Source organism: Myiozetetes cayanensis, unplaced genomic scaffold (assembly GCF_022539395.1).
Source record: "Myiozetetes cayanensis isolate MyiCay16 unplaced genomic scaffold, myiCay2020 scf2-11, whole genome shotgun sequence".
Taxonomy (NCBI): Eukaryota; Metazoa; Chordata; class Aves; order Passeriformes; family Tyrannidae; genus Myiozetetes; species Myiozetetes cayanensis.
Genome location: NW_026087411.1, coordinates 18250511 through 18277096, shown reverse-complemented (window position 1 = coordinate 18277096; position 26586 = coordinate 18250511). Strand labels below are relative to the sequence as shown.

General features: G+C 38.6%; 1 protein-coding gene across 1 annotated transcript in view; it reads right to left on the bottom strand.

Moving 5' to 3' along the window:
- ALK (ALK receptor tyrosine kinase) overlaps positions 1-26586 on the bottom strand; it is a 309488-nt gene that overhangs the window by 197080 nt on the left and 85822 nt on the right. The window contains exon 3 of the mRNA XM_050316451.1: positions 18148-18312. Within this exon, the coding sequence (XP_050172408.1) occupies positions 18148-18312 (165 nt within the window). The remainder of the gene's footprint in view (positions 1-18147; positions 18313-26586) is intronic.

Sequence of the window (26586 nt, the reverse complement as noted above, 5' to 3'; positions counted from 1 at the left end):
AGGCTAATTCACAGCTCTGATACTTCATAATCTTTGCCTTATTTCCATGCTAAATGCATTAATGGCCTGTATTTATTTGTTCACATGTTCCTCGGTCAGCACTTCCTTCTCCTTCAGCTAGCCTTTCAACACTTACCTTTCTTTCTTCAAACATATTTATAAACATCAGCATCTACTCCTCATGTCGGTAGACTAAAAAGGGCTATTTTGTAATCTCACCTGCTGTGGCAAGATCTCTGCTCCCTAAGCACCCTTCTAGGAGCCCTTTTCTACACATATTCCCATTTTAGATTTCCTTTCTCAAACACAGACAACCAGACTACTATGCAGTGCTCTGCCTTAGACACTGTTACTGTTTTATGCAATGGTAACAGCATATTCTTTTCTCTTCCAGAAAAATCTTTACCAGTCTTGCAGCTGGCTGCTGCGGCAATTAGCAGAAACTCTCAACTCTCTCTTACCGTTTCCACTCACAGCCAATAGTCCCTGCTTGAAACAGAAATTTTTACCCTGCTCCACGTACAAGATTTTTCATTTTCTGTGCAGTTATTGCCTCCAGGGCTCCAGTCCTAAAGGCATCACATTCTTCCTTACTTTATTCCACTATTTCATTATAAATGCCTTTCAATCCTATGTGGCCACATTTATTCTACTGCTTCTGTGTTCCCTATACTGTACAGAAGCAATGACTCATAAATTCTTGTATCAGTTGGTCCAACAATCCCACGCCTTTCTCACTGCTCCTCCTTCAGGAGTTTCTCTCTTCAGCTTGTGAAAAATCTGCAGTTGCCCACACAGGCTTTACAAAAGCAACTACAATGCTTTTTTGTATAGGAATAAAATTAGACATCTCCAGCCTTAGAACAGAACTGATAACAATTGTTTGGTTTTTAAGAGAAGAAAGGTTTAATTTAGGAACATGGACAAGTAACAAATGCCCTGAATTAACAACTTTCTTTAAGGAATAAAAATAACTGCATGAAATTCTTTAGCAGATAAGCCCCTCAAGAAAGCTGTTTGCTGGGTGAGAACAAAGGAAACTTTTGCAAGAACCAACTAATTCAATTGCTTGTTGCCTTAGTGTCCTGGTTACATTAAACCTGCACAACCTGATTTTCATTGGAAGGAGAAATCATAAGCCAGACATAATCATTAGGCAAACTCAATCATGTTTATATTATTCAGATTTAATCAGAAACTACTTGTCCTTATCATTGTAAGGTGTTTGAGAAGCAATGTTTATAGTGTGCGGGTTGCCTCCCTTCTTCTTCTATTGTAAAGATACAAAAGATAAAATACTGGACTCTCCATTTGTTTGTGGATTTGATTCAGCATAACATACATTGCTACAGTCTGAAAAAGCTCAGAAGTAAATGCACAGAACATTCATCACTGGGCAAAGACAAATTGCCTTCGAGAAAGCAATTCAAATCCAGAATTGTAATAAACTGTGTAGACACTCTGAAACAGTAACACTTTCTACAGACCAGTGTCTTTAAAATGTATTGAAAACATAAACAATACATAAATAGAACTGATATGCTATGTATAATGATCTATAAATAATACTCATATAAATTCACAGTCATTAATACAATTAGACACTTTATGCCATAGTTTAAGATCAAATATCCTGCAGGTATTAAGTAAATAATTTCCTTAAATTAATTTTCCTGATAAGCAGCTATACTAATGCCGGATCTGCCTCTTGATAAACAGAAGAAACACTGAATTTCAATAGGACTATGACACTTTACCTTAAAGTAGTTTAGGAAGCTACCAGAAGCTAATTTGTCTTAGTATAAAGGATGATCCAAGTACCTGGATGAAAACAGCCAAGCTTTAACAGAAGTTAACCAAACACATCACATATGAACAGGACTTGCAAGATCTCAGAACTCTTACAACCAGATTTTTTTTTTTTTCATATTTTGCCACATAATCATGTTCCACAGCCTTGGATAAGTAACATCTATTTATCAAGGATGGATGCATTCTAAATCATATTCATTCAATAGTTATTTTTTCTTGCTAAAAATCTAGAAAATTGTTTGCTATCTGAATTAATGCAACAAAACCAGTTAATAAAGTGAGTACCTTATATCAACCTTAATTTATATCCACTACACTTCACCGTGTCTATGCCCTGTTTACAACATGGGCATAGACATTAAATAACCAATCTGAAGGTCACACAAGTCAAAGCTAGAAACTTAATGCACACTTTACAAGTTTCACATCTTCTTCACGTTGTTATTTAACTAAGTACTGTTCAAAAATGTTTTCATTCACAAGAATTATTAAAATACACCTCTGAACTTTAAGATTCCTAAGATCCTTAGCTACAGTCTTTGTACTTAATGAATTTAAAAAAAAGGACAAGAATTTGAAACTTCAGGACTTCAGATAAAAAAAAAAAAAATCTGTTCTCACTGGAATCCCACAGACTCTGGAAAACACTGATGATAATCTCAACCTCACAAAACTCTTCATATTCCTTCTACATCTTTTTCTACTTTCAAAGATAAAACACATGCTACTCCCAGTCTAAATACCTGTCCATCCAGACAGATGACTAAGACGGTCTTCCTATATTTGAAGTACTTGGCCTGACTAAAAAACCCTGTGATGTGAAAAATGTCACTGGATACTCACAAAGTTACCACCTTTCTTTTGCAAACCATAGCTATGCAGTTGTACCAGCAGCATAAACTAACATAATTTATCATTAATCTCCAGCCCTCCAGTCTTTACTGACTCTGGCATGGTTCTATTAAACTTTGTGTTTCCTAGTAATATGATTTCAATTCAGTGACTAAACATATTTACTTTGAATTAAGATTCACAACTAGCTAAGACAAATGCTAGTAAACCCATGGTCTGTATCATTATCTGGAGTCAGGAGAACAGGAAATAAGAAGTAAAAGTTTAATCCAGAAATGAGCTAGGATTTAACTCTTTTCTGAAATCATTGCAGCAAGACCACTTTTAATGCATTTAGCAACAATTAATTCTGAAAGCCGAAACAGCTGCACATTGCTGATGCTCTCCAGATGCAAGGTAAGGAATTAAATCATGGGATAATTCAATTGGAAAATTGCTTGTAATTATGGAGAATGCAGCGTCTGCTTGACTCCTTGTAGTGATTGGTAGTTGCTTTAAGAATAGTGAGGTGGTCTGTGCAATGCATGGTGAATTCAAATAAGTATCTGTGTTATGAGAAATCTCATTTAGTTTCACAAAGATATGGGTTTAACATGGTTAAAACTCTATTCTCTGACATTAATGATAATCCACTTTCCCTGTCCCATTACTGCCAACGACCCACAATCACTTGCACACAGAATAGTAATACTCACTGATAGCACCTTCCCTCTGAAGGAACTCAAAGTACTTTGCAAACATACAGAATGGGGTCCTATTCTAAACAATACTCAAATAGGGTTGGTCTTTATCACCTCATTCAACACACCTGCAAGCAAACAGGCTTGTTCTAACAGGTCATTTAAATCTCTGATAACTTCTGGGAATGAAGAGGGGTGCTCCTTTACATCAAATATTAAAAGAAAAATTCTCAGTTATCATTCTATAACAACAGAAGAAAAGGCTGCAAAAAGGTCTAATCAGAGACCCTCTAATATTGATGAAAAAATCCAGAAGAAACTGGTCTTTTGGACTGATAGTTACCAGTGCAGAAAAAGAGCTGTCTTGTCATCTGTAAGCTGAGCACATGTATTCTGAAAATAATAGGATGTTGCAGTTTTTAACTCTCTCATTGTAAAATAATCTTATCACAACTGATCCTAATTAGCATGTGACAGAGTTTGCTCACTATTTTAAAAAGTCCTGTTCATTGGCAGATTGAAGGACAAAATGGCTGCTTTATGAGATCATACTCCTGCAGAGTCAGTGATCAAATGGGAAAAACACCTAGAAATACTAGTTTTCTGTTTCACAGTTTAACTGTTAAATCACACAGCTCTCAGCATATAAAACCCCAGTTACAGGAGCAGTGGTTACTGTGACACATTATATTATTAGTGCTTTAGCTACTGAAATGTTTGCCTGATTTTTTTTTCTTCTTAACTTTAAAAAGCTTTAAAAGAAAAACCGTTAGGGAACAAAAGATCAATTATTTACAAGTTGCTTCACAAATCAATCATCCAGTATCAAAGCCGAAGTTGTTATTTTTAGCAGTATTAACTACACAATAATTAAAATTGATTACAAAGTCACAACCCCTCATTAAGTTGCTGTCAATTGAGGGAAAAATTCCTCAAAAGCAATTTTTTTTTCTTTAAAGTGATTGTAAAAAGATTCTCATCAATTAAAGAGACATCTGGTAATATGGAAAAAGTGATAAATTATCTCCAGTTCTCAGTGCTAGTACTTTGTAGACCAGAGACAGTGAAGTAGAGAAATCCTTATGGTTTTATCTCCACATGAAAAGGAGTAGGAACACCACTGTGTGGGGCCACATGGACCCAATCCTGCAGAGAGGCAAGTCTTGCATTTCAATCTCACAAAGTCTTTAAGCAAACACTCTAAGTATTGGAGTAGTCCTAAGAAACAGAGAAGTTTTTGCATATTTTCTTGTCACACAACAGGTACTGGTTCTTAGCAGGACTCAGCCCTATAGCAGAGTTTTGCCAGTAACTTGTTTCTACAAGACATATCCCCTTTGCTGCTCTCCTAGTTTCCCTGAGCAATGTGCTATTAGCTTGGGTTTTGATTCTGAAGAGAAATAAAATTATGAGTCCTGCTCCACTTTAACATAAGTTTTCCAAATTGCAAAAGAATTCACAAAATTTCTTTCTTCCCTCCCAAACTTGATTCACAAGCTTGAAGTACAAGTTGTCAAGATGCTGTTGACCTAAGTAGCTGGTCTAATAGCAATTCTGCAAGGGATCAAAGTGAATTACCTGGCTCACTCTAGAAATGCTCTGTGCAGAAGCAAACCTCACTCTGGCCTTTCTGCTCTCCCCCACCCCAGGTAGCAAGTGCAGAACATACACATACTTAACAAACACTAATTTTCCTCAAGTATACAAAGGGTGCAGAGGTGGGAAAAAGTGGTATAACATTACTTCCTTACACAAATATCCCAGCCCAACCAACCAACCAAACAAAAAAATCCCCACAAAACCACACCACAACAAACTAACAAAAACAAAAAAACAAACAACACCTCCACAAAAAAATACCCCAAAAAATCAAACCAAACCAAAACAACAACAAAAAAAACCAAACAAAAAGAACTCCAAACAAACAAAACCACCACGACGACCAAAAAAATCCCAAACCAAAGCAAGTCCAAAACATCTGTCATGTGGCAAGGCTTTGAGTGACACAGTGTACATCTGTACCACCTCGTGACAGTGTCAGGCTTTAAGAACCATCCCAGACTTTGCATCCTATTTTAGCCAGACACAGAGAAACTGGTAGCTCCTTCACAATACACCCGGATTAGCAAAATGCCACTTGCTGTGGTCGGTATCCCTTCATCCAGCTATCCCAAAGATACTTTCAAGAGAGAACAGATCAGAGGAGGAGAAGGGAAAAGGAAGGGGCTTTTCAGAAAACAGGGCACCCACACACACCCCCACCAAAACAACCTGCACATAAAGAAACAGGGCTTTGATTACATTCAAAGATGCTAATCTGTATTTCACTGAGTTTCTCCAGTTCGTATTATGAGTAGTTGTTTTAGAAACAAATAATATTCAGCGACTAAGTTGCATTTAAAAAGTTTGGCTTGCTGATAAAAGTAGAACACAAAATAACCAATAAAGTAACCAACAAGTTAGTTAATTTTTTCAAGTCGTTTAGGTCATTCTTACTGCAATGCCCATTACCAGCTTCGCACTCAGGGTCAGTTTTGGTGCTCCACCCTCAGCAAGAGTTAATGGATGTAACATTAAGTATGGCACAGAGCAATCAATTTTTATCTGTGATGCAGTACATTTCACCTGCCCGCCCACAAAGCACTCTGAAATGTGTAATTTCATACAGATGAAAATAAAAAAAACCCAAAACATAGTAGAGAGTTAAAGGCATTGTCTCTAATGTGCCAGTTTTCCATAGAGCTAATTCCTACCTCTTAATTCAGGGATGTCTGCTCTTCCCCCAAGTTAAGCAGTGCTTTACACCCAAGTGAGGTACCTGAGATGGTTGGAGCTCAGTTATTTCAATTAACACTTTGTCACTCACTCTGTAATGAAAATACAAGTCACTGACTGACCCTACTCCAGCATATTTTTACCTGTCCAGACAGACACCTTCCCACCGTAAATCAGTGGAAAGAAATGGAAGTGCTCAGCTTCACACAGCACTCATGCATGACACAAGTATCTCAGCTAAGCACATAAACAAATGCACAATACAAATATTATTGGAAGCATATTGGTTCTTGAATACCTTTGCAAGGGGATTTTTCCTCACTGCAAGGAAAACCTGAACACTGATTCCCAAAGTTTCACCTGCAGTGAAACATCTTTTAGTCCTGTCACCAAGTCCTGGCAAAAGCCCCCTCTATAACACAACAGGAGGTTTAGTGTTAATGGAGGCCTTACTTCTGTTTCTAAATAGTCAAAATTTCACCTTTTATTTCTTGAATATTCCTTGATTTTAAGGCAATCGGGAACAATACTGCTGAATTCAAGCACCCCAAATATTCCAGAATCAATATTCAATTCAGCTTTACCTGTAGCAAAAATCACTCAAGTCTGTTGGACAGCAAACACCTACTGCAAACCATCCGTTCTGTAAGGTGACCAGAGAGAGAACTGTCTGCAGCAGGTCAAACAACAACCTTGAACAGGCATGGAGTACATTTTAGTCATCCCTTGCTTCAAAGCCATTACAATTATCACCTGTTTTGTTTGGGGTTTTTTAGGAGGTTTTCAGGTAATTGGGATTCAGATTTTCTGTTTTCTAATTAGGTGATCAAATCCTTCAAAGATAAAACTCTGTACTTAATTCACCTTTCTCCATTGAGGGATAAGACAACCAACTACTTATCCTACATGGTAGTCGTACTTTCCTAAATGTTCTTAAAGAAACTTGCTATTAGAAATGTTAATTGTGGCTATTCACTCCACTGTTGCCAGTGATTGCAAATGGCTTGGCATCTTTACTAAGTAGTCAATTTTAGAATCTACTTTTGCTTAACAGATACTCTTTTATCTTGGTTAGTCATTACTTTGAGCAATGTAAAAAATAGTTCCTGAATTAAGTTATATAATGTTTTGTAGCATCTTCTTCTTGTATTTTGCAGCATCTTCTAGTATTCTTGCTTTTTGCCCTTAATTAATGATAGAACAAAGATTAACTAAGCTGTTCATTCCTCAGAAATCTTGACTTGTTACTGACATGATAACACTGACTATATAGCCCTTAGACAGTTCAATAAACCAACAACTACAGAACGAAAATGATTTTCAGTACTGTGCAAATAGGCATCGAGGCTACCAGAACAATCTTTTCTTTCTCCTCCAATCTAAGGAAGTTCAGTATGCAAAATCCCAAGCTCTGTATGTCACAGTAAACTTTCACTTCTAATGAAGGGACCTTGTTGACATGCAGGATCAACTCAGGCAGGTGGGCAGAGCCTGCCCCATCCACAGCTGGCAGTCGGAAAAGCTGTAATTTTTTAGAGAAGTCAAACATAAACCATCCTCTGCCTCCTCCTCAAATACTTTCACACCTTCAGGAAAAACCCAGAGAGTGGAATTAAACCTGCACCATAATGTTGCTTTAACATGGGCTTTTTGCTTCTTCCATGCTCTGAATAAACACCTTTAAACCAGAATATCCTTGAACCTTCTGCTCAAAATCAATACCATAGTTCTGCAGCTTAGGTTTTTTCTCTGATAAACAAAATTACTATGACAGGTGAAAAGGAGTTGTGATCTAACCTTTATTATGCTGTTTGTGTGCCTTGCAAGCCTCTAAATGACTGCCAGAGATGACTATCTGTGGTACACAGCAAAATGCTTCCCTTCCTTGCCTGACCTTTCCGCTTTCCCACTGGAAGCACATGAAAGCAGCAACATGAACCCCACTAAAAGCAACACACAAAGCAAATGATTGTAGTTCTGTCCTCCATTAGATTTATCCTTTTAACACAGGCAATGGCAAGTAACAAATCTTCTGGTTCTGCTGTATGAACACCTCTTCGAATCCGGAGAAGTCTACTCATCATCTTGTTTACTCGTGTTTAGACCAGATAATTTAGAAAGATAGCCTCTCACAGTGAAGTGGTAGGATCTGCTCAAAGACACAGAAAAGAAAGAAGGAAAAATGAAGAACAATGGCTAAAAGTCTACTATTACATTTCTTGAATTCCTAAAGAAATGCCTTTTAGAATCAAGTGGTGCTTGCTTCTCTCATCTGTGTTGTGACACTGGAGTATTCGGCTAAAGAAACTGACTTTCATCTGGCTTCACAAGTGATATGAACCATTAATGTGAACTACAAATGATTTTCTAAAAGCAGAGTATTTTCATTTTAACAAAAGATTGTCACTCGTATTCAACTGTTTTTAAAAATTCTGTTTAGTTAGAGAAGGTAAGAGATGAAGGTCAAGCATTTCTAAACTGCTTGCGTTTGATAGACAAGGAAAATGAGCTGTTGAGACTAAAGGGACACGAAGGGACTTAGAGAAAGGGATTTCTTCACCAAAAGCAGATGCACAGTGTATTTCACCACACAGAAAGGAAGTGTTGCTCAACACAGAAATACCGTCTAGGATTGGAGATCCCAAATCAGCAAGAAGACACTGCAGGATGTACCCCAACAGATTTACAACATAACATGGAGGGCTATATTTTATTGCTCCCCTCAGTGCACAGTCTCTGACACAGCATGTCTGAAGAGTGAGAGGATATTCGGGGAAGTCTGGACGCCAGTTTTCCTCCCTCTCCTGCTCTCCCAGTATGGCCATTCACGTCTTTGTACATTATACCATCTGTTTAATCACTGTGCTCTCAAAACAAGCAAAGAAAGAAAACAGATGAAACTTCAGGGATAGCTTCTAACTCATAATTGAATGGATGATTATTCATCAGCGTCTAGGCAAGTTGCTTGGGGCCGCCTAAGCAGGCACTGCATGGTATTATAAAATTTATTTTTTTAAAGATAGAAAACAGAATTTTCACTCAGCATCTTATCTTTAATGCTGCAACCTTCTTTGGTTATTTTGAGTGAGATAAAATAAGCGTGATCAGTTTAAGCTACTATAAGAGAAAACAACTAAGCCCACAGGTTCCCCTCCCCTTTATTTTATTTACCCTTTATAGGTAAATAAAATTATTTTGGTCAGCTTTAACATTAACAATTCCTGTAAGATTTAACCTCTGAAGGCATGTCTAGGGGAATACTTCTTGTAACACCTCGGAAGTAGTACATGCAGTTCTGTCTTCCCAAAAATGAGATATCACACACAAGCATTGGTACCAACATATCCTTTACAGACTTGGATCTAAACAACTCGAATTTAATCAGAAAACCAATAACAGAAATACTATAGATCATTCTTCTCTTTCTTTACCCAAATTTACCTGGTAAAATGGTTTAACTGTACTTGAGTTTAGCTTAGCCTGTCCTAGGATCCTGACTAAATAGGGATATTTTCTCTATCACAATCCCAAATTAACAATTTTTTACCTCTAATCTGGACTTTGTTCTTAGCAAGAGTCACAGCAGTAAAACTTCTTAGCTTTTACAGTTTTGTGACTCTCTTTTAATGTATTCATCCAAGCATAGCTGTGTAAAATACCTACTGCAACAGAACAGACACATCATCTTTGATGTGAAGAATAAAAGCAAAAATATTCTTGTCAATTTGCTTATGCTTTTAATATAATCTCACAGAGTAGTTCAGTAGAAAATCCCATGTGATTACATCTATTCATTACAAGTAGACCAAGCCAACTTCACAACAAAAATACCGTGGAGCCATGGGCTCCAACAATTGTTAGTACTAGTTAAGGTGCAAGAGATACAACAAGCTTGGCACAGCTAGAAACACAACTCACCTTGGGCTATTGATTTAATCACACTGTGCTTTAGATTCTCTTTGATAACAGGGAGAAACACATCTCTCAACTCTTTAAAACCGTATGAAGCGCCTTGTATAGCAGAGCCTTCTCAGAGGCTCATAGGTAAAGTGCTAAAGAAGCACAAGTTACTGTAGAATTTGGCAATGTATATGGTTAGACTGTGGTTGGTAATGACTGGCAATGTGCAGCCAAGGGGCTGAAAGGCTTGCAGTGTCTTGCTGATACTCCACTCCTTAATCATACATTATATTTTTATGTACAGAGCCATATGCATGAGACGTGATTGGAATGGTAAAAAAATAAACACACAGAAAACAGAGGCAGTAGGCAGGCTAGAAAGAAATTAAAACTGTCAAATAACAACAACTTATTAATTCATTGAATATATTTTGCACAAATGTGAGTTTTCTATACTTAAAAAGTTCAATTAAAAAAAACCTCTGAACACAACACATGCTTGGATGTATACAAGCATTTGGTGATAAAGGACAGTGTCCCTACACCAGGGAGGGGAAAATAAAATTACAAATGTGTGTTAATCCAGTAGTCTTTTCCTATAAAAAGGTCAAACACAGCCAAGAGCAGGACATGCTTCCCTCCAGCTGTCCTTTTAATATATCTCTCATCTTGCCAAGGACAAACCGTTATTAGGAGTGAGAAAGAGACCATTTTACAACCCATTTATTCTTCATTGTCTATGCCTTTTCTGGATATACTTGTTGGAGTACATTAGTCACAGGTATGCAGCAAGCCATTAGAGCATACTAACATCTGATGCACACTGAAATTAATTTTTCTTCTTCAGCTTGGGGAACAGAACGCTTCATGTTGAGTTGCACACAAGTCTTCACTGAATTAAGGAATGAACAAACAAGATTTCTAAAATCAACAAACCCATGCGATCATCTGTATAAATACATGCCTACTCTATAAACAAACACACTGTCCTGGAGCGAGACAATAATTTGCCTCTTTAGAGCAGGCTCATTAAAGGGAAATAATTTTGCAACAACGAAGCACAAGTGTAGTACTAATGAGAAGAGCAAGCTGCAAAATGCTAAGAACACCTGGTCCATTTCTTGTACTGACAGAGCATGAGCTGGAATCTGATCATCATAAAAAGGCTGTATTTTTCCTTCTCCACAGCCCAATGGACTCTGGAAGCAAGTTTAGTTTGACTTCAGTGTTTTAATGTTGCCTAAATTTCTGTGTTGTGGGGCTGTGTTGTAACACTTGATACGTACATGTTGGCAAGTGGAGTATCAAAATCTAAATCTCTTCTAGAGCAGCCAGAACTAGTCATTGTAAATAATATTTTTGATTTTAAACCCTCTCTTTGTTTACAAAGAACTTGATAGTCATTCCTACAATTCCTCATTTGCAGTAAGATGGATCGATAATTTTCAGTCCACGTGTTACTTCCAGAGCTCACTTAATTCTTCTACTATTTCACTTGTGGTATTTAGCTGACCCTTCAACTCACACACAACAATTATTTCCACTGAGTTACTGGCAAAATCTTAAAGAGGAAAATAACTAATAAGAAACTGAATCCCACTTGGAATAAACAAACCCACAAAAGTTTACAAATCTTCATGGGATACCGTCTGTTTAGCTGAATGCTTATGAATAGTAAAACGAGGGTGGCATCATATCACAACGGTATCTTTTTAAGGACTATTCAACCACCTGGATTGAGTCTTTGCCGACCAAGATGATCCACATTCTTCTCCAGCATTAGAGAGTGGGAAGGCAATAAACAATCAGGTCTACCAGTTTTTTGTCAAAATTTGTGATAGGTTCCAAAACATTTTTCTTCACCAAATAGAAATTCTCCAGAAAAAACAATTCTTGGCTTGTTGTTTCTTTTCCCAGGCCTACTGTGTCAAGATTTCAATGCTTTACCAAAGAAGAAATACCTCTGATACCTTGTTTAAAAAGCACATAAGCTAGATCAATTCTGTGAGATTGAGGCATATCCTCAAACCAGTCATAAGACTTAATCTAAAAGGAAAATTTTTATCTGTCTACCATGAGCCCAGTTACTCTTTTTACCCCTTATTCTTTCTCCTGGTAAATAACTATCTTTTTCAGAAATAATTTTTTTCCAAATTTTTAGTGGAATTGCAAGTGTTAAAAGTCTCTTTTCTTCTTTGAGTCCTACATGAAAAATAACTTCTCACCAAATTAGTTCTTGCAAGCCCACATTGATTTATACTCTCCTGTTTTGTTAATAAAGTGATAATCTGAAACAAAATATTATTTATTATCCTTTATTATCTGCCTCGTTCTTCTTTGTCTGAGGAATCATAAATTAAAGTCAACAGCCATTTTATAATCCTGCAGTTCATTATCTCCCATTTGTTAATATGCTCAGTGCCTCAGCCTTGCTCCATTTCTTTAGTAATAATTACAAAAATCAAAACCACATTAACACAATATGCAGATACTCCTTGTTTTAGAACTTACATAAGAGCTTTTCAACTAATCAGTAGCTGGTTAGGGCACTGTCCTCATTCATCTCCCACTTCCCCTGCCACCCTTCATGAAAGTTTAATCTACATTTTCCATTAAGAAGTTGTCTCAATTCGAGTTCACATTTGCAGGGTGGCTTTGATTTTTATCTGAAATGGTGGTCATACCTCCCTAACTTGTCTCTTAATCTGAGCTTTTTATCAAGTAGCTGCATATTTTCTTGGTCCTGAAATCTTCAAATCACAGAAACAGAAATTCACTTACTTTACCTAGAATCAGAAGGTTTTAAAGAGGAGCAGGCAACCTAATTGCATCACCATAGTCAGGAACGCTCAAGACTCAAACCATTCAAGTTTAAAATTGCATTTAAGATCACAAACAGACCACTCTGACATTTGATCAGACCTAGATTTGTGTGTAATTGTTTTGGGTCTAGCTGCTACTGGTCCTTCCTCCTTAAATACACAGGATTACCTTTGTACTAGTGATCATCTCTTCCTTGTAAAATGTGACTCAGAAGGAAGCCACAACTCTACTCTCAGATCAGGGGCAACAATTACTGTCCTCCAAAGTCCCTGGGCAACACAGCAATGCAAGGCTGCTGACAGGAACCTGAGCCAGTGGCCCCTGGAAGAAGGAAAATACAAGCACTGGGATGAGGTAGCCCAAGAGATGAATTCTGAAAAGGCACACTTTCTGATTTATGTTAAACCACCTACTACTCAGACCTGTGTTCTAGAGGCCCTCATAGTACAGGAAACCCCAGGTTTGTCTCAAGAGCTGAAAGGCACAGAATTTATGGCTTGTTTGACTCATCTCAGGTTTATTAGAGAGGGGAATGACTCTCTAACGTGAGCATGACAAACACATACATCCCCACAGCTGCAAAGTGCAACTTCCTACAAATCCCTTCATTCCAATCACAACCTGCCTCCTTTGGAAATATTGCCACAGTAGCAAGATCTCCAATTCCTCATATTTCATTACAATAGACTGCATTACATTTCCTGGTATAATATATTATGAAGGATCATGAATAATTAAGAATTAATCACACTTGTCAAAATAAATAAAGGCAGTCAGTGATGCAAAATGCTTGAATTTTTCATAGCATCTTTTTACTTATTCATGAATTAAAAGAAGTCTAGTAATCCACAATGGATTGCCTATTCATTGCAGCACATACAATCCCGATTCAGATCCCAAAAGTAGAGGTTTTTACTGTCAATCCTTAGCACATTGGTGGAACTTTAACCTTAAATCTCTGACCCTGCAGAAAGTTACATAAGTTAGACTTGGAAATGTTTGTAACTCCAGTAGCTCTTCAGAGGCATAGCTGGAAGATACACTAGTGATTCTATCAGCCACTGCTCCACGTACAAGATGGCACAGAATGGAGAAGAGTGAAACATCTGAGCACAAATTTTCCAAAAAAACCCCACCGCCAAAGTACCTTGATAATCATAATTCTCTAGATCTCTACAGACAAACAGTCCTGAAGATTTTTCTAATAAATACACAATATTTTTGTATGGTTTGAAGGCATTACCAAGGCTTTAACACCATAGTAAGCTTTTCTCTGACTCTCCAAATCGATCCAAAACTCTGTGCATTTTTCTCATTTTTCAAAAGGAAGAAAAATCCTGTCTGGGAGGTGAAGTAGGGACACACCACACACCAACCCTAGCAACATAGACCAAAAATCCATTCACTTTAGATACCTGGCTCTGAAAACAGACAGGTGGAGATACAGAGGAAAGAATATATGTACAGGAAGAGCAAACAGTTGCACTTCATCACCCCTGGCCTTCATGGCCCTGTCATGCATGTAATTTCTGAACCAGGAAAGCCTGTCTTGAGAATCCAGTAGCTGTTTTTCTTCTCTGCTCATATCCTGTCAATTTGCACACTCACAGAATGTTTCAGCACCACCAATATCCCAGGAAAAAAGTTCCACCGTTTCCCTATTTGTTACATACTAAAGGATCTCCTTTCGTTTTACCTGACATCTACTAATTTCACCTGATGCTGTCCAATTCTGTATTAGAAAAAATACTGAATATCTTTTCTGTACTCATCCTCTCAGTGCTTTATAAAGTCTTGGGAGTTTATAAACATTTATATATATTTTATTAAGAATTTATAAAATGCTTTGATTTCTATACAACCTTGCCATGTATTCCTTTAGATGTCTCTTGCAGGCAGTGTAGCCCTGGTTAGTTTAAGAGTTCCTTAAAGACAGCCATTACATACTTTAGATCAACCTTGTTTTCTTTCTTTTAAAAACTTTCCCAGCTGTACTAAAAGATTTTTGATGCATGGAATCTAGAACAGAACGCTGTGTTCTAGATACAGCTTCCCCTCACATTTACACTACAGCATACTCTTCCTATTTTCAACTCCCTTCCCAGTAAGCCCCAAAATCACTTCTACTTTGTGACTGCTACTGAGTTGATGTTCTCACAGCTCTATTCTTACCCCAAATCAGCTTAAGTGACCATAACCAGCTTAGAATCAGTCTGTATACATGCCAAACTCTGATTGTCTCTCACACCACCTCAAATCAAATAATCTACACTAAATTTCACCTGTCACTATTACCCGGTTAAGCATCCTTTTTCAATTCCTTGAAAACTAGACCTTCAATCTTTTTCCCTGAATAATTGAATATCAAACTGTGCCACTTCACCATTTATTCCTATTCAGAAGATCAATGATTTGTGTGACAGTACATGCTGAACATGCCAAGTGAATGAAGTGCTCAGATGTGACTGTAACCAAATGCTGAGACACCTGAAACTAGTTCTTACTCTAGTCAGCTTAATCCGTGATTTGTTCCAGTTTCTTGACACTGAGCTGTATCATGCTGCTGGGACAGGGCAAAAATACAGAAGTTCTTCTAATGCCTATCTTTGGGAGATCTACCCATGAGTTTCTACTGAACCTTTTAGAGAAAGTTCCATGCAGCACAATGAATCATACCAGAGCCATTTGTCTCTATCAATGTCTTGACATGACCTGATAACCAAGTGACAAGGATGAGCTAAACCATCCCAAAATCTAGTTAAGCTATCTGTTTATCTCTGTGCATTACTGTCTGCAAAGGAGATGAAATGAGATTGAGATAATTGCAAGTACAATTTGCAGGAAACAGTGGGGGTTGGAACTACTGTGCTTAATTATTTCAGATTGAAACAGACCACACAACTATCTATGCCAAACAGCCATAATTAAAGTGATTTAAAATAGATAGATGCTAGCTCCAAGTGTTGATTTTCAAATGAGTCTTTACACAAGCAAGAGTTACAGTCATCTATGAATTGCAGACCTACAGCTCTACTGAAGGGTTTAAGATTAAATTACTAAAGGGTTTAAGATTACCACCATGTCCAACATGCCTGATAAGTTAAAAAACCAAACACACACACACATGTAATGTAATGGCCAGTCTTCGCAAGCGAAGATCCGGGGAAGGTCTTTCCACCTTCCAGCCTGCGCATTGGATTTTTTAGGTGAGACACAGTGTGCGCGGAACTGAGCCCACCCTTTAATCCTAAGGTTCATCTGCCGGGGCCAAGCGAGCTTGGACGGTGGCAGCGAGGTCCTTAGGACGTAGGTGGGTTGCCTTTAAGGGCTAACGAGCCCCACCTGCCCGGGAGTGGCCCTGACCGGGAATCGAACCCGGGTCTCCGCGGTGATAGCGCGGCGCCCTTACCACTAGACCACCAGGGACACGCACATACATGAAAATAAATCACCTCAAATAATCCACTCTGATGGCCCACCAATGTATACCCACTCAATCAATATGACACTGGTTACCTGCCCCTCAGAACAGCAGAAAACAGCAGAACAGAATTTCTTCCCCACTCCAGAAAAGTGACAGCTACTCTTCTCAATTGAAAACAAGGTTTTAATTCCTAAATCTCAGTGGCAGCCAGCTTGCACTAGAATTTTAGAGAAAGAACAACTGCAGAACTTCTGATTTACCTCAAACTTTCCCTGAACTGTATCTTTACAGCAAGAAATTCAGTATGCGTACGTATGTTCATTGATGTGGAAATTAGAAGATATTTGCCTGCAGCACAAATGTGGTCCATCTGCTTTATACACGACACAGATCATGCCAAAATGACTTGGTCTGCTGATGAATCAATGGGCCTTAAAAGTTAATTTATAATGGCTATCTGGGGAAAAGTGCTTATACTATTGATATGGATGAGAAAACAGAATATGAACGAAAAGCAGCACTGAAAATTTCCTCAGTATTTACCTGAACATAACAACTGTTACGAGCAGTCAGACTGCAGCTCTGCAAAGTCAAATGCCATCTCTGATGCTGGCTACTAAGAAAAGGATCCTTTCACTTGCAGCTTTCTATATAAGAGGCCCTAAACAGACCATTGAATTAAACAGGCAGTGATTAATGTATTCTGCAAGAATTAATCTGATCTTTCTTTAAATTTATGCATCCTTCTGGCCCCTATAACATTAATTCATATATCTTTTTCACACAGTTTATTCAGGTCCTACATGAAAAATATCTCCACTCACTTGTTCTGTACCTGGAACCCACTATCTTCACACCTGCTTTCCACTGCTCTTCAACATGCATTTTAAAGACTTTTAAGTGCTACCATTGCAGGCAAAATATAGAATTTCTGTCTGTTTAGTCTTCCCTAGTATGGAAACTGCTCCTTATCCCTCATCATTTCTGTTGTCCTTCCTGACACCTCTTTGTTTTTCTGGATAAAGCTTGTAGCCCTAATCTCCCTATTTCCATTTTTGTAGTTCTGTTCTCATCAACACTACCAGACCCTTACAGGGAGAGGTTTCAAGCAGATGTCACTAACAGCTAAAAGGATGATAAAGATTGTGCTGCTTTCCCATGGCTAGAAGAGCACAAATATATCTAAAAATCTTTCAGAACTTATAATCTTAATGAAATATACTGCTGTTCACAGATATGATCATGTGCAGGAAAAGTATTTCCAACAAACGAAATTTTCTTCCAAGAAAGGAGAAAAATGTATTGCACTTCCTTCTTTCCAGGCTTCCTAGCTCTCTTTAGAGACAGGATCCTTCTTCTTATATCAAGGACAAAATCCATCTTTTGGTTTCTGACCAAACAGAGAACCTAAGTCCTGCACACAAGGATTATTGCCTGAAATGGTCTGCAAATACACAAGCAGTAAACAAGACCTAGAGCAAAGGTAAGGCTTAACTCTTCCAAACACTGAATGACCTTAAACATAGGCACCACAGGATAGTTCTCATCCAAATACCATCCATGGCATGGGTCAGCCCAATTAGGATTTTACACAATATTATATTTGATGCTTCGATTCCCACATATATAATGAAGGTTGTCTTTAGATGAAAACAGATCTCTCACGTGCAGAATGACCCCCTTTTGCTTGTCACATCGTTTACATTCATTCTCTGCTGGAGTAAAAGGATTATATCTGTCTTTAGCATTTCAGGAGGACATGCTTGTTTGGGTGGGGTTTGGGGTTTTTTTGTTAGGGTTATTTTTGGGGTTAGGAGCATGGATGTTTTGTTTTTAAAAGTAACCACTACACTGAAGTCATTATAGTTGTATTTGTCTTACCTTTAGGTGTGCTCTCAGAGTGATCTCTCTCTGGCCCATCTGGAATGTTTAGCTGTGAGATCTCCTCCCCACTCAGTCTGACCCAGGCATTGTTGGAGGTTTCCTGGTCTTTTGAGGTAAAGGAATATTCCAGCTCACAAGGAGATTCAAAATTGCAGTCAAATACTGGAAAAAGAAAATAAACATAAAACATACCAGGTTAATTAAATCCAGCTTCCTCTGTGCTGGAAGGTGTGTATACACACCAATTTTATGGTTTAGTAAGTTAGGGCTTGTTTTTCTCCATAATGAGGTAGAAAGAAATAGAAGAATTCAAGAAACAGAAAGGCAAAAATGTGCCTGAAATGGGCTGCACAGAGAGGTTCATTATGGAGGCAGCAGCCTCAGAAGGAAGGCCCAAGAGCCAGTTATTCCCCTTCAGGACAGCTAAAAGGGCAGCATAGGTTAAACTAGGGAAAGACATCATCCAGACTGAATGGATATCATTAGTAAATGGATAAAATGGGATGGAAAGCCAATGTCTTCTGGGATGGTGGTTCAAATTCAACCAGGACCAGTTTAGTGCAAAGACTACTAACACTCTTCACACTCATGTTCCTTCTCAGTGAACACAGACCTCTACAGAGCAAGCAATATATCCTGGGCTTATGGAATGTGCTGGGAGCCATAGGGACTGTATCCACTGGGATACATACTGACTCTCTGGATTTGAAACACTTTAGTGAGGCAGCAGGAGCAGCAGAAACCTCACTCGCTGCTGCAAAACTTCAGCCTCCAGGTAGTGCAGCCAGTATCTGCCTCCAACACAGACATTTCTTTTTGAGGTGTTTCTCTTTCAGAAATCTACTGCTCTGCTGGTGCAACTATGATTCACTTCCCAGTGTCCAATTCACTATCGCACCATAATTCAAGTTGTTTAATACAACATGCAGTGATAACCTGAAAGGATTTTACTTTAAATTGTCAAGAACATTAAATTTTCTGGAATGCCCTCTATACATTTGTTTTTATCACCACACTCTGCACTCAACACAATATTCAGTAAGAAAAATAAACTATTTCTGAACTAACTCACTATTTCTGAACAGGCTAGATCCATTTGAAAAAGCTCCTCAAAAAAATCCAGCTGCTCTTTGGAGTTTTCTACACTGTCTACTGTCCTGCCGTAGCTATGCAAGTGAAACAAAAAATCTGAATTGACATTAGTGAAATTAACTGATTTTTTTTTAACTTCAATTACATTCTCTATTAAACATCTAATTCCTTTAGTGGGCACAGATTTATGTAGTTCAGCCTATTCTCCTGGTGATATAATATTTTCTAATCTGAAGGTTAATACTGTTGCCCTCTCACTGCACTTTTCCCAGCTAATTTGCCTTTTTAAGAGCAAGCTGGAAGGAACAGTCTTTTTCCAGTTTGTATTTGATTTTCTTAATCAGGTGCTTTAACATTCACTCAGCATTTTGAATACTTCACAATGCCATGGAAACCATAACATGTAAGGAATCCATATATACTTCAAGCAGCAGTAACAAGGTTTACACACGTTTCCTTAAATTCAAATGCACAAGCCCCTACTCTCTTCAGGCCTCTATGTTATCAATATAAATTTCATGATAGTGAAAAACACTTCAATTTGGGCAGCAGGAAATTGTGGATATATTAACGTTATACAATTTACTATGGCAATATCATACCCAAACCTCAGACCACTTATTTCTTAAAGTCAAAAAGAAAAACAAACCAAATTTTTTTAACCCTACAAAGACTTAGGAGTCTATTAAACTTTGTATCAAAGCCCAAACGGACAAAGGAGCAACCAAATGCTCAGCTACATGTTAGAGAAGATGTACTCTCATTACTGTACAGTTTTGTTACAGGGAACACCTTGAGGAGTGTGTTTTAGGGAACTGTGAAAAAAAAGGCAGAGGGAACACAGCTCATGCAAGGACTTTTTTGATGGAACCCATTGGCTGGAAAATAGAAAGTCCAGGCCAAGGACAACACGTGGCAAGAACAATCATTTCAAATCAACTACTTCATTCTTTGTGGGCTTCTCCTCCTCATCCTCATTCCCTCCTTCAGCTTTCTAGAAGTTGCTGCTTGCTTCCCCCTCCTCTCTCGTCCACCTGCTTGGAACAGAAGCCTTTGTGCTCTCTTACCCTCCTGACCCAAGTAGAGAAGCCCTCCATGGATATCCACAAGGCACTCCTCATTTTCCTCTTCTAGTCCCCCACGACAGTCTGATTGTCAATACTCAAATAGCCAGCTCTGCTCCCCCATTTGACTTTCCAGAATCCCCTTCTCAGAAGAGAGCTATCAATCAGTTATGGAGCCCTCAACACAGCAGGCCTCTGACCTACAACTGATACACTTAATTGGGGTATGTGATTAAATAACAGACATCACATTTAGTCTTATGACCCCTGCAGACAACTAAAGGCTCTGCCTGAAGCGGGAAAAGTAAAGAAAAAAAAGGCAAGTAGAAATACCATCTCCTTCCCTTGCAATGAATAGCTTACAGAGAAGTGGACATGATCTAAAATGCCTGCTGTGGTCAAGCTGAATGTCCTTTACAACAGGTTTTTCTTTGGAAGAGGGGAGACAACTCGGCTCCTACAGCTGACAGTGTCTGTGATTTAATGGAAACATACTTGAATCTTTTACAGCACTCAATAGTCCCCTCACATCACCAGAACATCAGTACTTTTCTTAGGCTCTTATTTAAATTAGTCCTGTATAAGACACAAATTTCAGTGCTATTATCCTATTCAGTACAAAGAAATGATGACAAAGAAATGCTATCTGATGCAACACAGCAAACAGCATCCAATCTTCTACGCCTAACATTAACTTCCCACCCTTAGGCTTTCCTTCTTTCACAATGTCCTTCACTATTGACAATGCAATACACTTTATAAAAAAAGAATGGTATACTTTTTTTTCACTGATAAGCTGGTCTTGATGTGTTAGCTGCTACAAGACCACAATAACCACACTTGCAAATGCAGAACCTTCATAACATTTGAATTGCTGCCACAAATCACCTGCCATTTTTTACATCTCTGCATAAAAAAATAAAGCACTTTTCCTTCCTTCTTTACTTTTGTCTTAATGTTTAAATGCAAGACCAAGTTTATTCTTGTCTTGCCCAGTTAAGCACAGAAAGCAGTAGCCGTGTGTCTTTGGAAGCTGAATAAAAGCCATTCTGCCTTTTACTGAAAAACCAAACACTGAAGGAAAGACAATTAAATCTAACACAACATTTAGTGATTATTTTTTAAACTTACCAGCAATATAAATTGACTAGACACAGAGCTTTGGGACTTGAATAGTGTGCCTAATCAGTAAGGTGAGGTGGTTTTCTTTCTTTGTGATTTCTGATGTTTTTCTGAAAGTGATGTCACAGAGATTTTATACCCAGTACATGCATTTATGCCAGAGGTGTATTGACACTACAGATCCAAAAGGTGCTATAGGAATTTAACTTCTATATAGCAAAAAAAATAGCAAAAGCCCTTTTTAATTAACAAACAAACAAACAAACAACCCCTTGTCCAACAGTCTCTTTCATCTGCAAGTGCTGGACACGAGAGAGACAGAACAGATAATTTATTAGAAGTCTATTTCACCATTACGCCTTTAAAGAGGAAACAAAAGTGATGCTTATAATCAAATTAAGGTAAAAACATGTTTAAGAAAGGCTTAGCCATCAATCAGTTTAGCTTCTGGTATGTAAAAAGATACAGGATACTAACCATAGAATGAAAAGCAAATTAAGCTACTATTCAATTGAAAAGACACTGGAATCTGTGTGTGTCTGATGATGCTAGAGTCTTGTGAGTGCTTCAATTTATTTATTTTTAATCAACATACCTAACAGCAATAATTTATGAACAAATAATTAAAATATCTTGCAACCACATCTGTTTCAAGTAAACTGATTAGAACTTTCTAATAAACAAATGACTTAAAATAGTAATATGAATAATAAACCAAAACACAGTAATCTGTGGGAAATATCCTTTTACCTTGCTGCAGGTCAGATTATGGATCATTTGCTCTTTGAGTCATCTTACATTATTTGTGTAATCACCCATCGCTGAAACATGCCTTATTTAGAACAAAAATCAGCTAGTTTAAAGGAATATATAAAAAAACTTTATTCTTGTTGAAAAACTATTCTGATTATCCTTTCTTCAGCTGCCCAACAAAAGACTGGGTTTATTTGGTCTAAAACACATCTCCTTTCAACCACAAAAATCTTACCAGAAGGTAATTTCCTCTTAGACTGCTCCTTTCTAGTTTTACATGTGTCTGACTTTGAAAGATCCTTTTCCCTCCCTTACAAATCACTCCTTCTCCATTACTCTCAGCTGGGCACCCCTTTGGAAAGCTGTGGTTGCCTTCTCACCTCACTGCCACAGACAAGGGAGCAGGCAGAGGTTCTCTGTTCTCACCAAGACCAGCTTAGAGATGTACATCCTCACTGGCACCTCATCAGCTTAAACACGACTAATTTACACTACATCCACAGACAAATGCACAATGTAAAGGTCACTTACACTTGTCAAATCGGGACCACAACCTCCCTCAAGAACATACTTCCTTCAGCAGCAACAATCGCAGCAGCAGTGTAGAAATGGATAAAATATTCTTGCACAGGATGTCTTTTTTTAATACAAATATTGACAGATATTCCTTGTGGAGGAGACATAATTTAAATTGTATAGCAGAGATCTGCTCAGCTGAGTGAGCTTTGAGACCTCCATCAATACCCACTAACCTCTATTTTACTCATGTTATAAGGCCTATAAGCTTTTAATTTATGACAGGGAAATGACAAATTGATTTTCCAGTTATTAATCCTAGTGACAGAGCCAGTTCCTAAAGCCTTCCTATTGCCCTTGAGTACAAAAGGGCACAGGCCATTCAATCTAAGGGTTTCAATTGCCTCATCAGGACTTTCTGAATTTCTATTCCCCAATACAGGGTGCACACGTGGAGTGACACAAAGAAGCCTGCAGCTATAGGTATTTCTCCCCAAAAATAGAACATAAATAGAAGATTCTGCTCTCTGGCTGTCAGCTCAGCAGGCTGCTGAACACCCAGGAGGATCAAGGTCAGGTCCTTGGAAGTGAGCATTGCCCCACTGGCACAAAGAAGGGGTGAAACTCCTTGCAAATGAATTCCTGGTGCCATCTTTCCACTGTGCAACTGGAGGTACAGCAGCAATTTAAAAGGAGTGAATCCATCATAGGAAGGAAGGGCATGGGAAAAAAGCACAAAGGAAAAGGGAAAAGGTGTTTGGCGGTCACACAAATTCAAGAGGAAAAACAATTGCAGGGTTTAACTGCCTTGTTCCTGCTGAGCAAGCAAGACTTGAGAGACATTTTCACCGATTTCTTTCCATTACTCAGCACTGAGAAAGGGCAAACTGTACATTTTAGGGGACAGTATGCCACATGTATCCCTGTCAGGCATCCTGGATCCACCCTTAGCAAATGCCTGTGCCAAAATATAACTGCCTGGTCTTGGGGCTGCCTCTCGAGGAGCTGAGAAATGTGAGAGCAGCAGCATGGCCTGACAGGGGTGTTGGGAAACTGGAGAGGTGGGGAACTGGGGATGCCCTCAAGTAGCCCCATGGCATCACTCCACACCACAGGGCTTTGGGGTCCATCCCATCTGAGGAACCTCAGTCACCTGCAAGTGAAGCAGTGAGGAGAACAGCAGGGCAGCATGCCAGCTCCTCCCCCTGCCCTGAGATGCAGCCTGTGTTCATCAGGGACCTCCTTTTAATTTCAAGCTACTTAGTGCAAGTTAGTTTATCTCCCTGTGTCCTTCCTCCGCACCGGCAGGTCTCTGTGTATGCTTCCCTGACCTTGAATATACTGGCAGGAATGCTGCTGCTCCCTCACAGCAATGATGTTCAGTCACAGGGTTCCAAGGGCTCCTCAGAGCTTACTGTCTGCAAGGAAGTGTTCAGTGTGGCCAATTTCTCCCCAGGTCCCAGGGCAAGATCGCAGGGGTGGTGGCTGCTGGGCAGGGTCAAGCATGGCTCATTGCTCCAATGCCCATCTTGACAGAAAAACACTCGGGTTTCCCTTGGAAGGGGCTATTAAGGTTAGATTACATTCCAAAGAAAAGAGTTTTGGAGGAGCAGCACCCCATTGAAGCCACAATTTCACATGTTCAGTAGAAAAGGGAATAACACCCAGGAAGAGTGCTGGGGCCTGGACACCCAGCACAGGACAAGCTGCCTGCCTCTCCATGGAGCTCTCCTCATGCCAGATGCACTTAAATTAGTCCTCTGGGGAGTGAGCCACAGCTGGATGGGCCACTGCTTAGGGAAAACGGCAACAACACAACTATTCATCTATTTGTAAAGAGAATCTTAAAAATGACAGCATCTACTTTTTATATACCCAGCTCCTCAGCGTGCACCAGGGACTGAATCACCAAAATCTCTGACAGCTGCTTTGTTCAGTGGAAATCAAACTACAAAGAAGAGGGCCAGGACTCCTTCATAAATCAATTATAAGCACAGTCTTTCAAGACAGCTACAGAGAGAGGTGTGAGGAAGGGGTGTTGGGAGAACAGCTAGCAATAGCTCTCCTTCTCATTCCTCCTGCTCCAAGAAGTGACAGAGCTCATTCTCCGCACAAGAAATATTTACCCACCAAGTCTCCCATGCATGCAGCGAAAACAATACATGACAGTGCATTTCTAATGTCAGTTCTGGCCAAAAAAAAAATGAAGTACTGACTAACAGTGATTGTTAGAAAACATGCTCTAGTTGGCACAAAATAGTGGTTGGATGAACTGTCATATTTTGACAATTCATACAAGAGACCTCTTGCATGAATTTTGAGAGATCTCTAGAGAAAATGAATACTTGAGAGACAGGGAGAAAAGACATTTGTTGTCTAACTGTATGTTATTTTATTATTGAAAAAATGTTGAGCTGTCACTGGTATATTATCTGCAGCTGAAAAATGATATAAGAGAAAAAAATAACTTGAAAGAAAGTAAAAATTTCTCCCTAATAAGATTTTTTCTTCCTTCTTGTTTAGTATTGCCTTCAGTTTAGCTAGACAGATGCTGCTTTTCCTGGTTTTCCTCCCTTTGGATTTCAGCAACATTGCACATGGTAAAAATACCATATAATTGTTAAACAAGAATCCTTGCACATGTATATGGGGTTACCACATCTGCTATTTTATATGAAGCAATTCTATTAATGCGGTGCAATTCACTGCTGTTAACTGAAATCTTGCCCTATTCTATCCATAATGTTATTTCCAAAACTATATTAGAGTACTTCTAGAATTGCAAAAAGGATTTGCTTGATTTAAGGCAGTACATCACCCTTCCAGTATCTTTACTAAGAAAGCATTGATTGATTTTTCCTCTGGGACAAAGTAGCATTCTCCTTGTTCCTCTCATGACTTTATCTCACCTTTTGAACAGAACTTGCTATAACAATCAGTTCATATCCACGCATCTCATTATGCCATGCTGAGCCAAGAATCATGATAGCTTTATCATTCTGAAGATGTCAGTATTAGTCTGATTTGCAGTAGAATTATCAAACAAGTAGTCACAGGAACCTAAACTTAACATGAATTCATCTGGCTGGTGCCCTCTTTCTCTCCATCTTCCCTTTTGTTTGATGCTTAGACTCATGGAGTTTTGTGTCAGCACTATCTATCTGGTATCCAACCCACACGAATGAAATGGTATCTCAAATACATGCACATGAGTACTTGAATTCAGCAAGTTGCATGTGAACCACCAGAGAAAAAAATTCAATAATGTGACACCTTGCTGAGCAGCTGCTGTGCCACTGAGCATGAAATACACAGCAGGAATGACCCCAAATTATTCCACAGTAAAGTAAGTCCAATGAATTTTTATTTCTTAGTTAGTAAACCCAATTCAGGAAATTAGGAACTCATCACAGATGACATTCCATTAGAAAGTGTAAAGAAAATCCCCAACAACCCTGTCAAATTAGTTGTCTGAAAACATAGAGCTGAGTGAGATTATTAATAAGTTGTTAATAGAGGCCATCCTTTGGATTGGGCTTTTAGCACCTATTAAATCAAAGCTGTGAATGATTATGCATTCTTGTAGGTATGTGCTCCTCCCCTGCTAAACTCACCTTTTCTAGACATTTTTAAGCACACTAATCATTTGGTAGCAATATTACCCTGACTTTTAGTCCCAGTTAGCTTTGGAATAGAAAACACCGCTATTTCCTAAACTTCAGAGGGGCAAAAAAAAAAATATCTGTAACTTGTATTGCGGAAGCCCGAGAGAGGTACTTTTGGACAAAGCTGGTTCAGAACAGCCAAAGAGTTCAGCTGCTACTGGACAGACAATCTGGCAAAGAGACACAAACAGCACAATGATATAAGAATAGTTAAAATGCAAAAG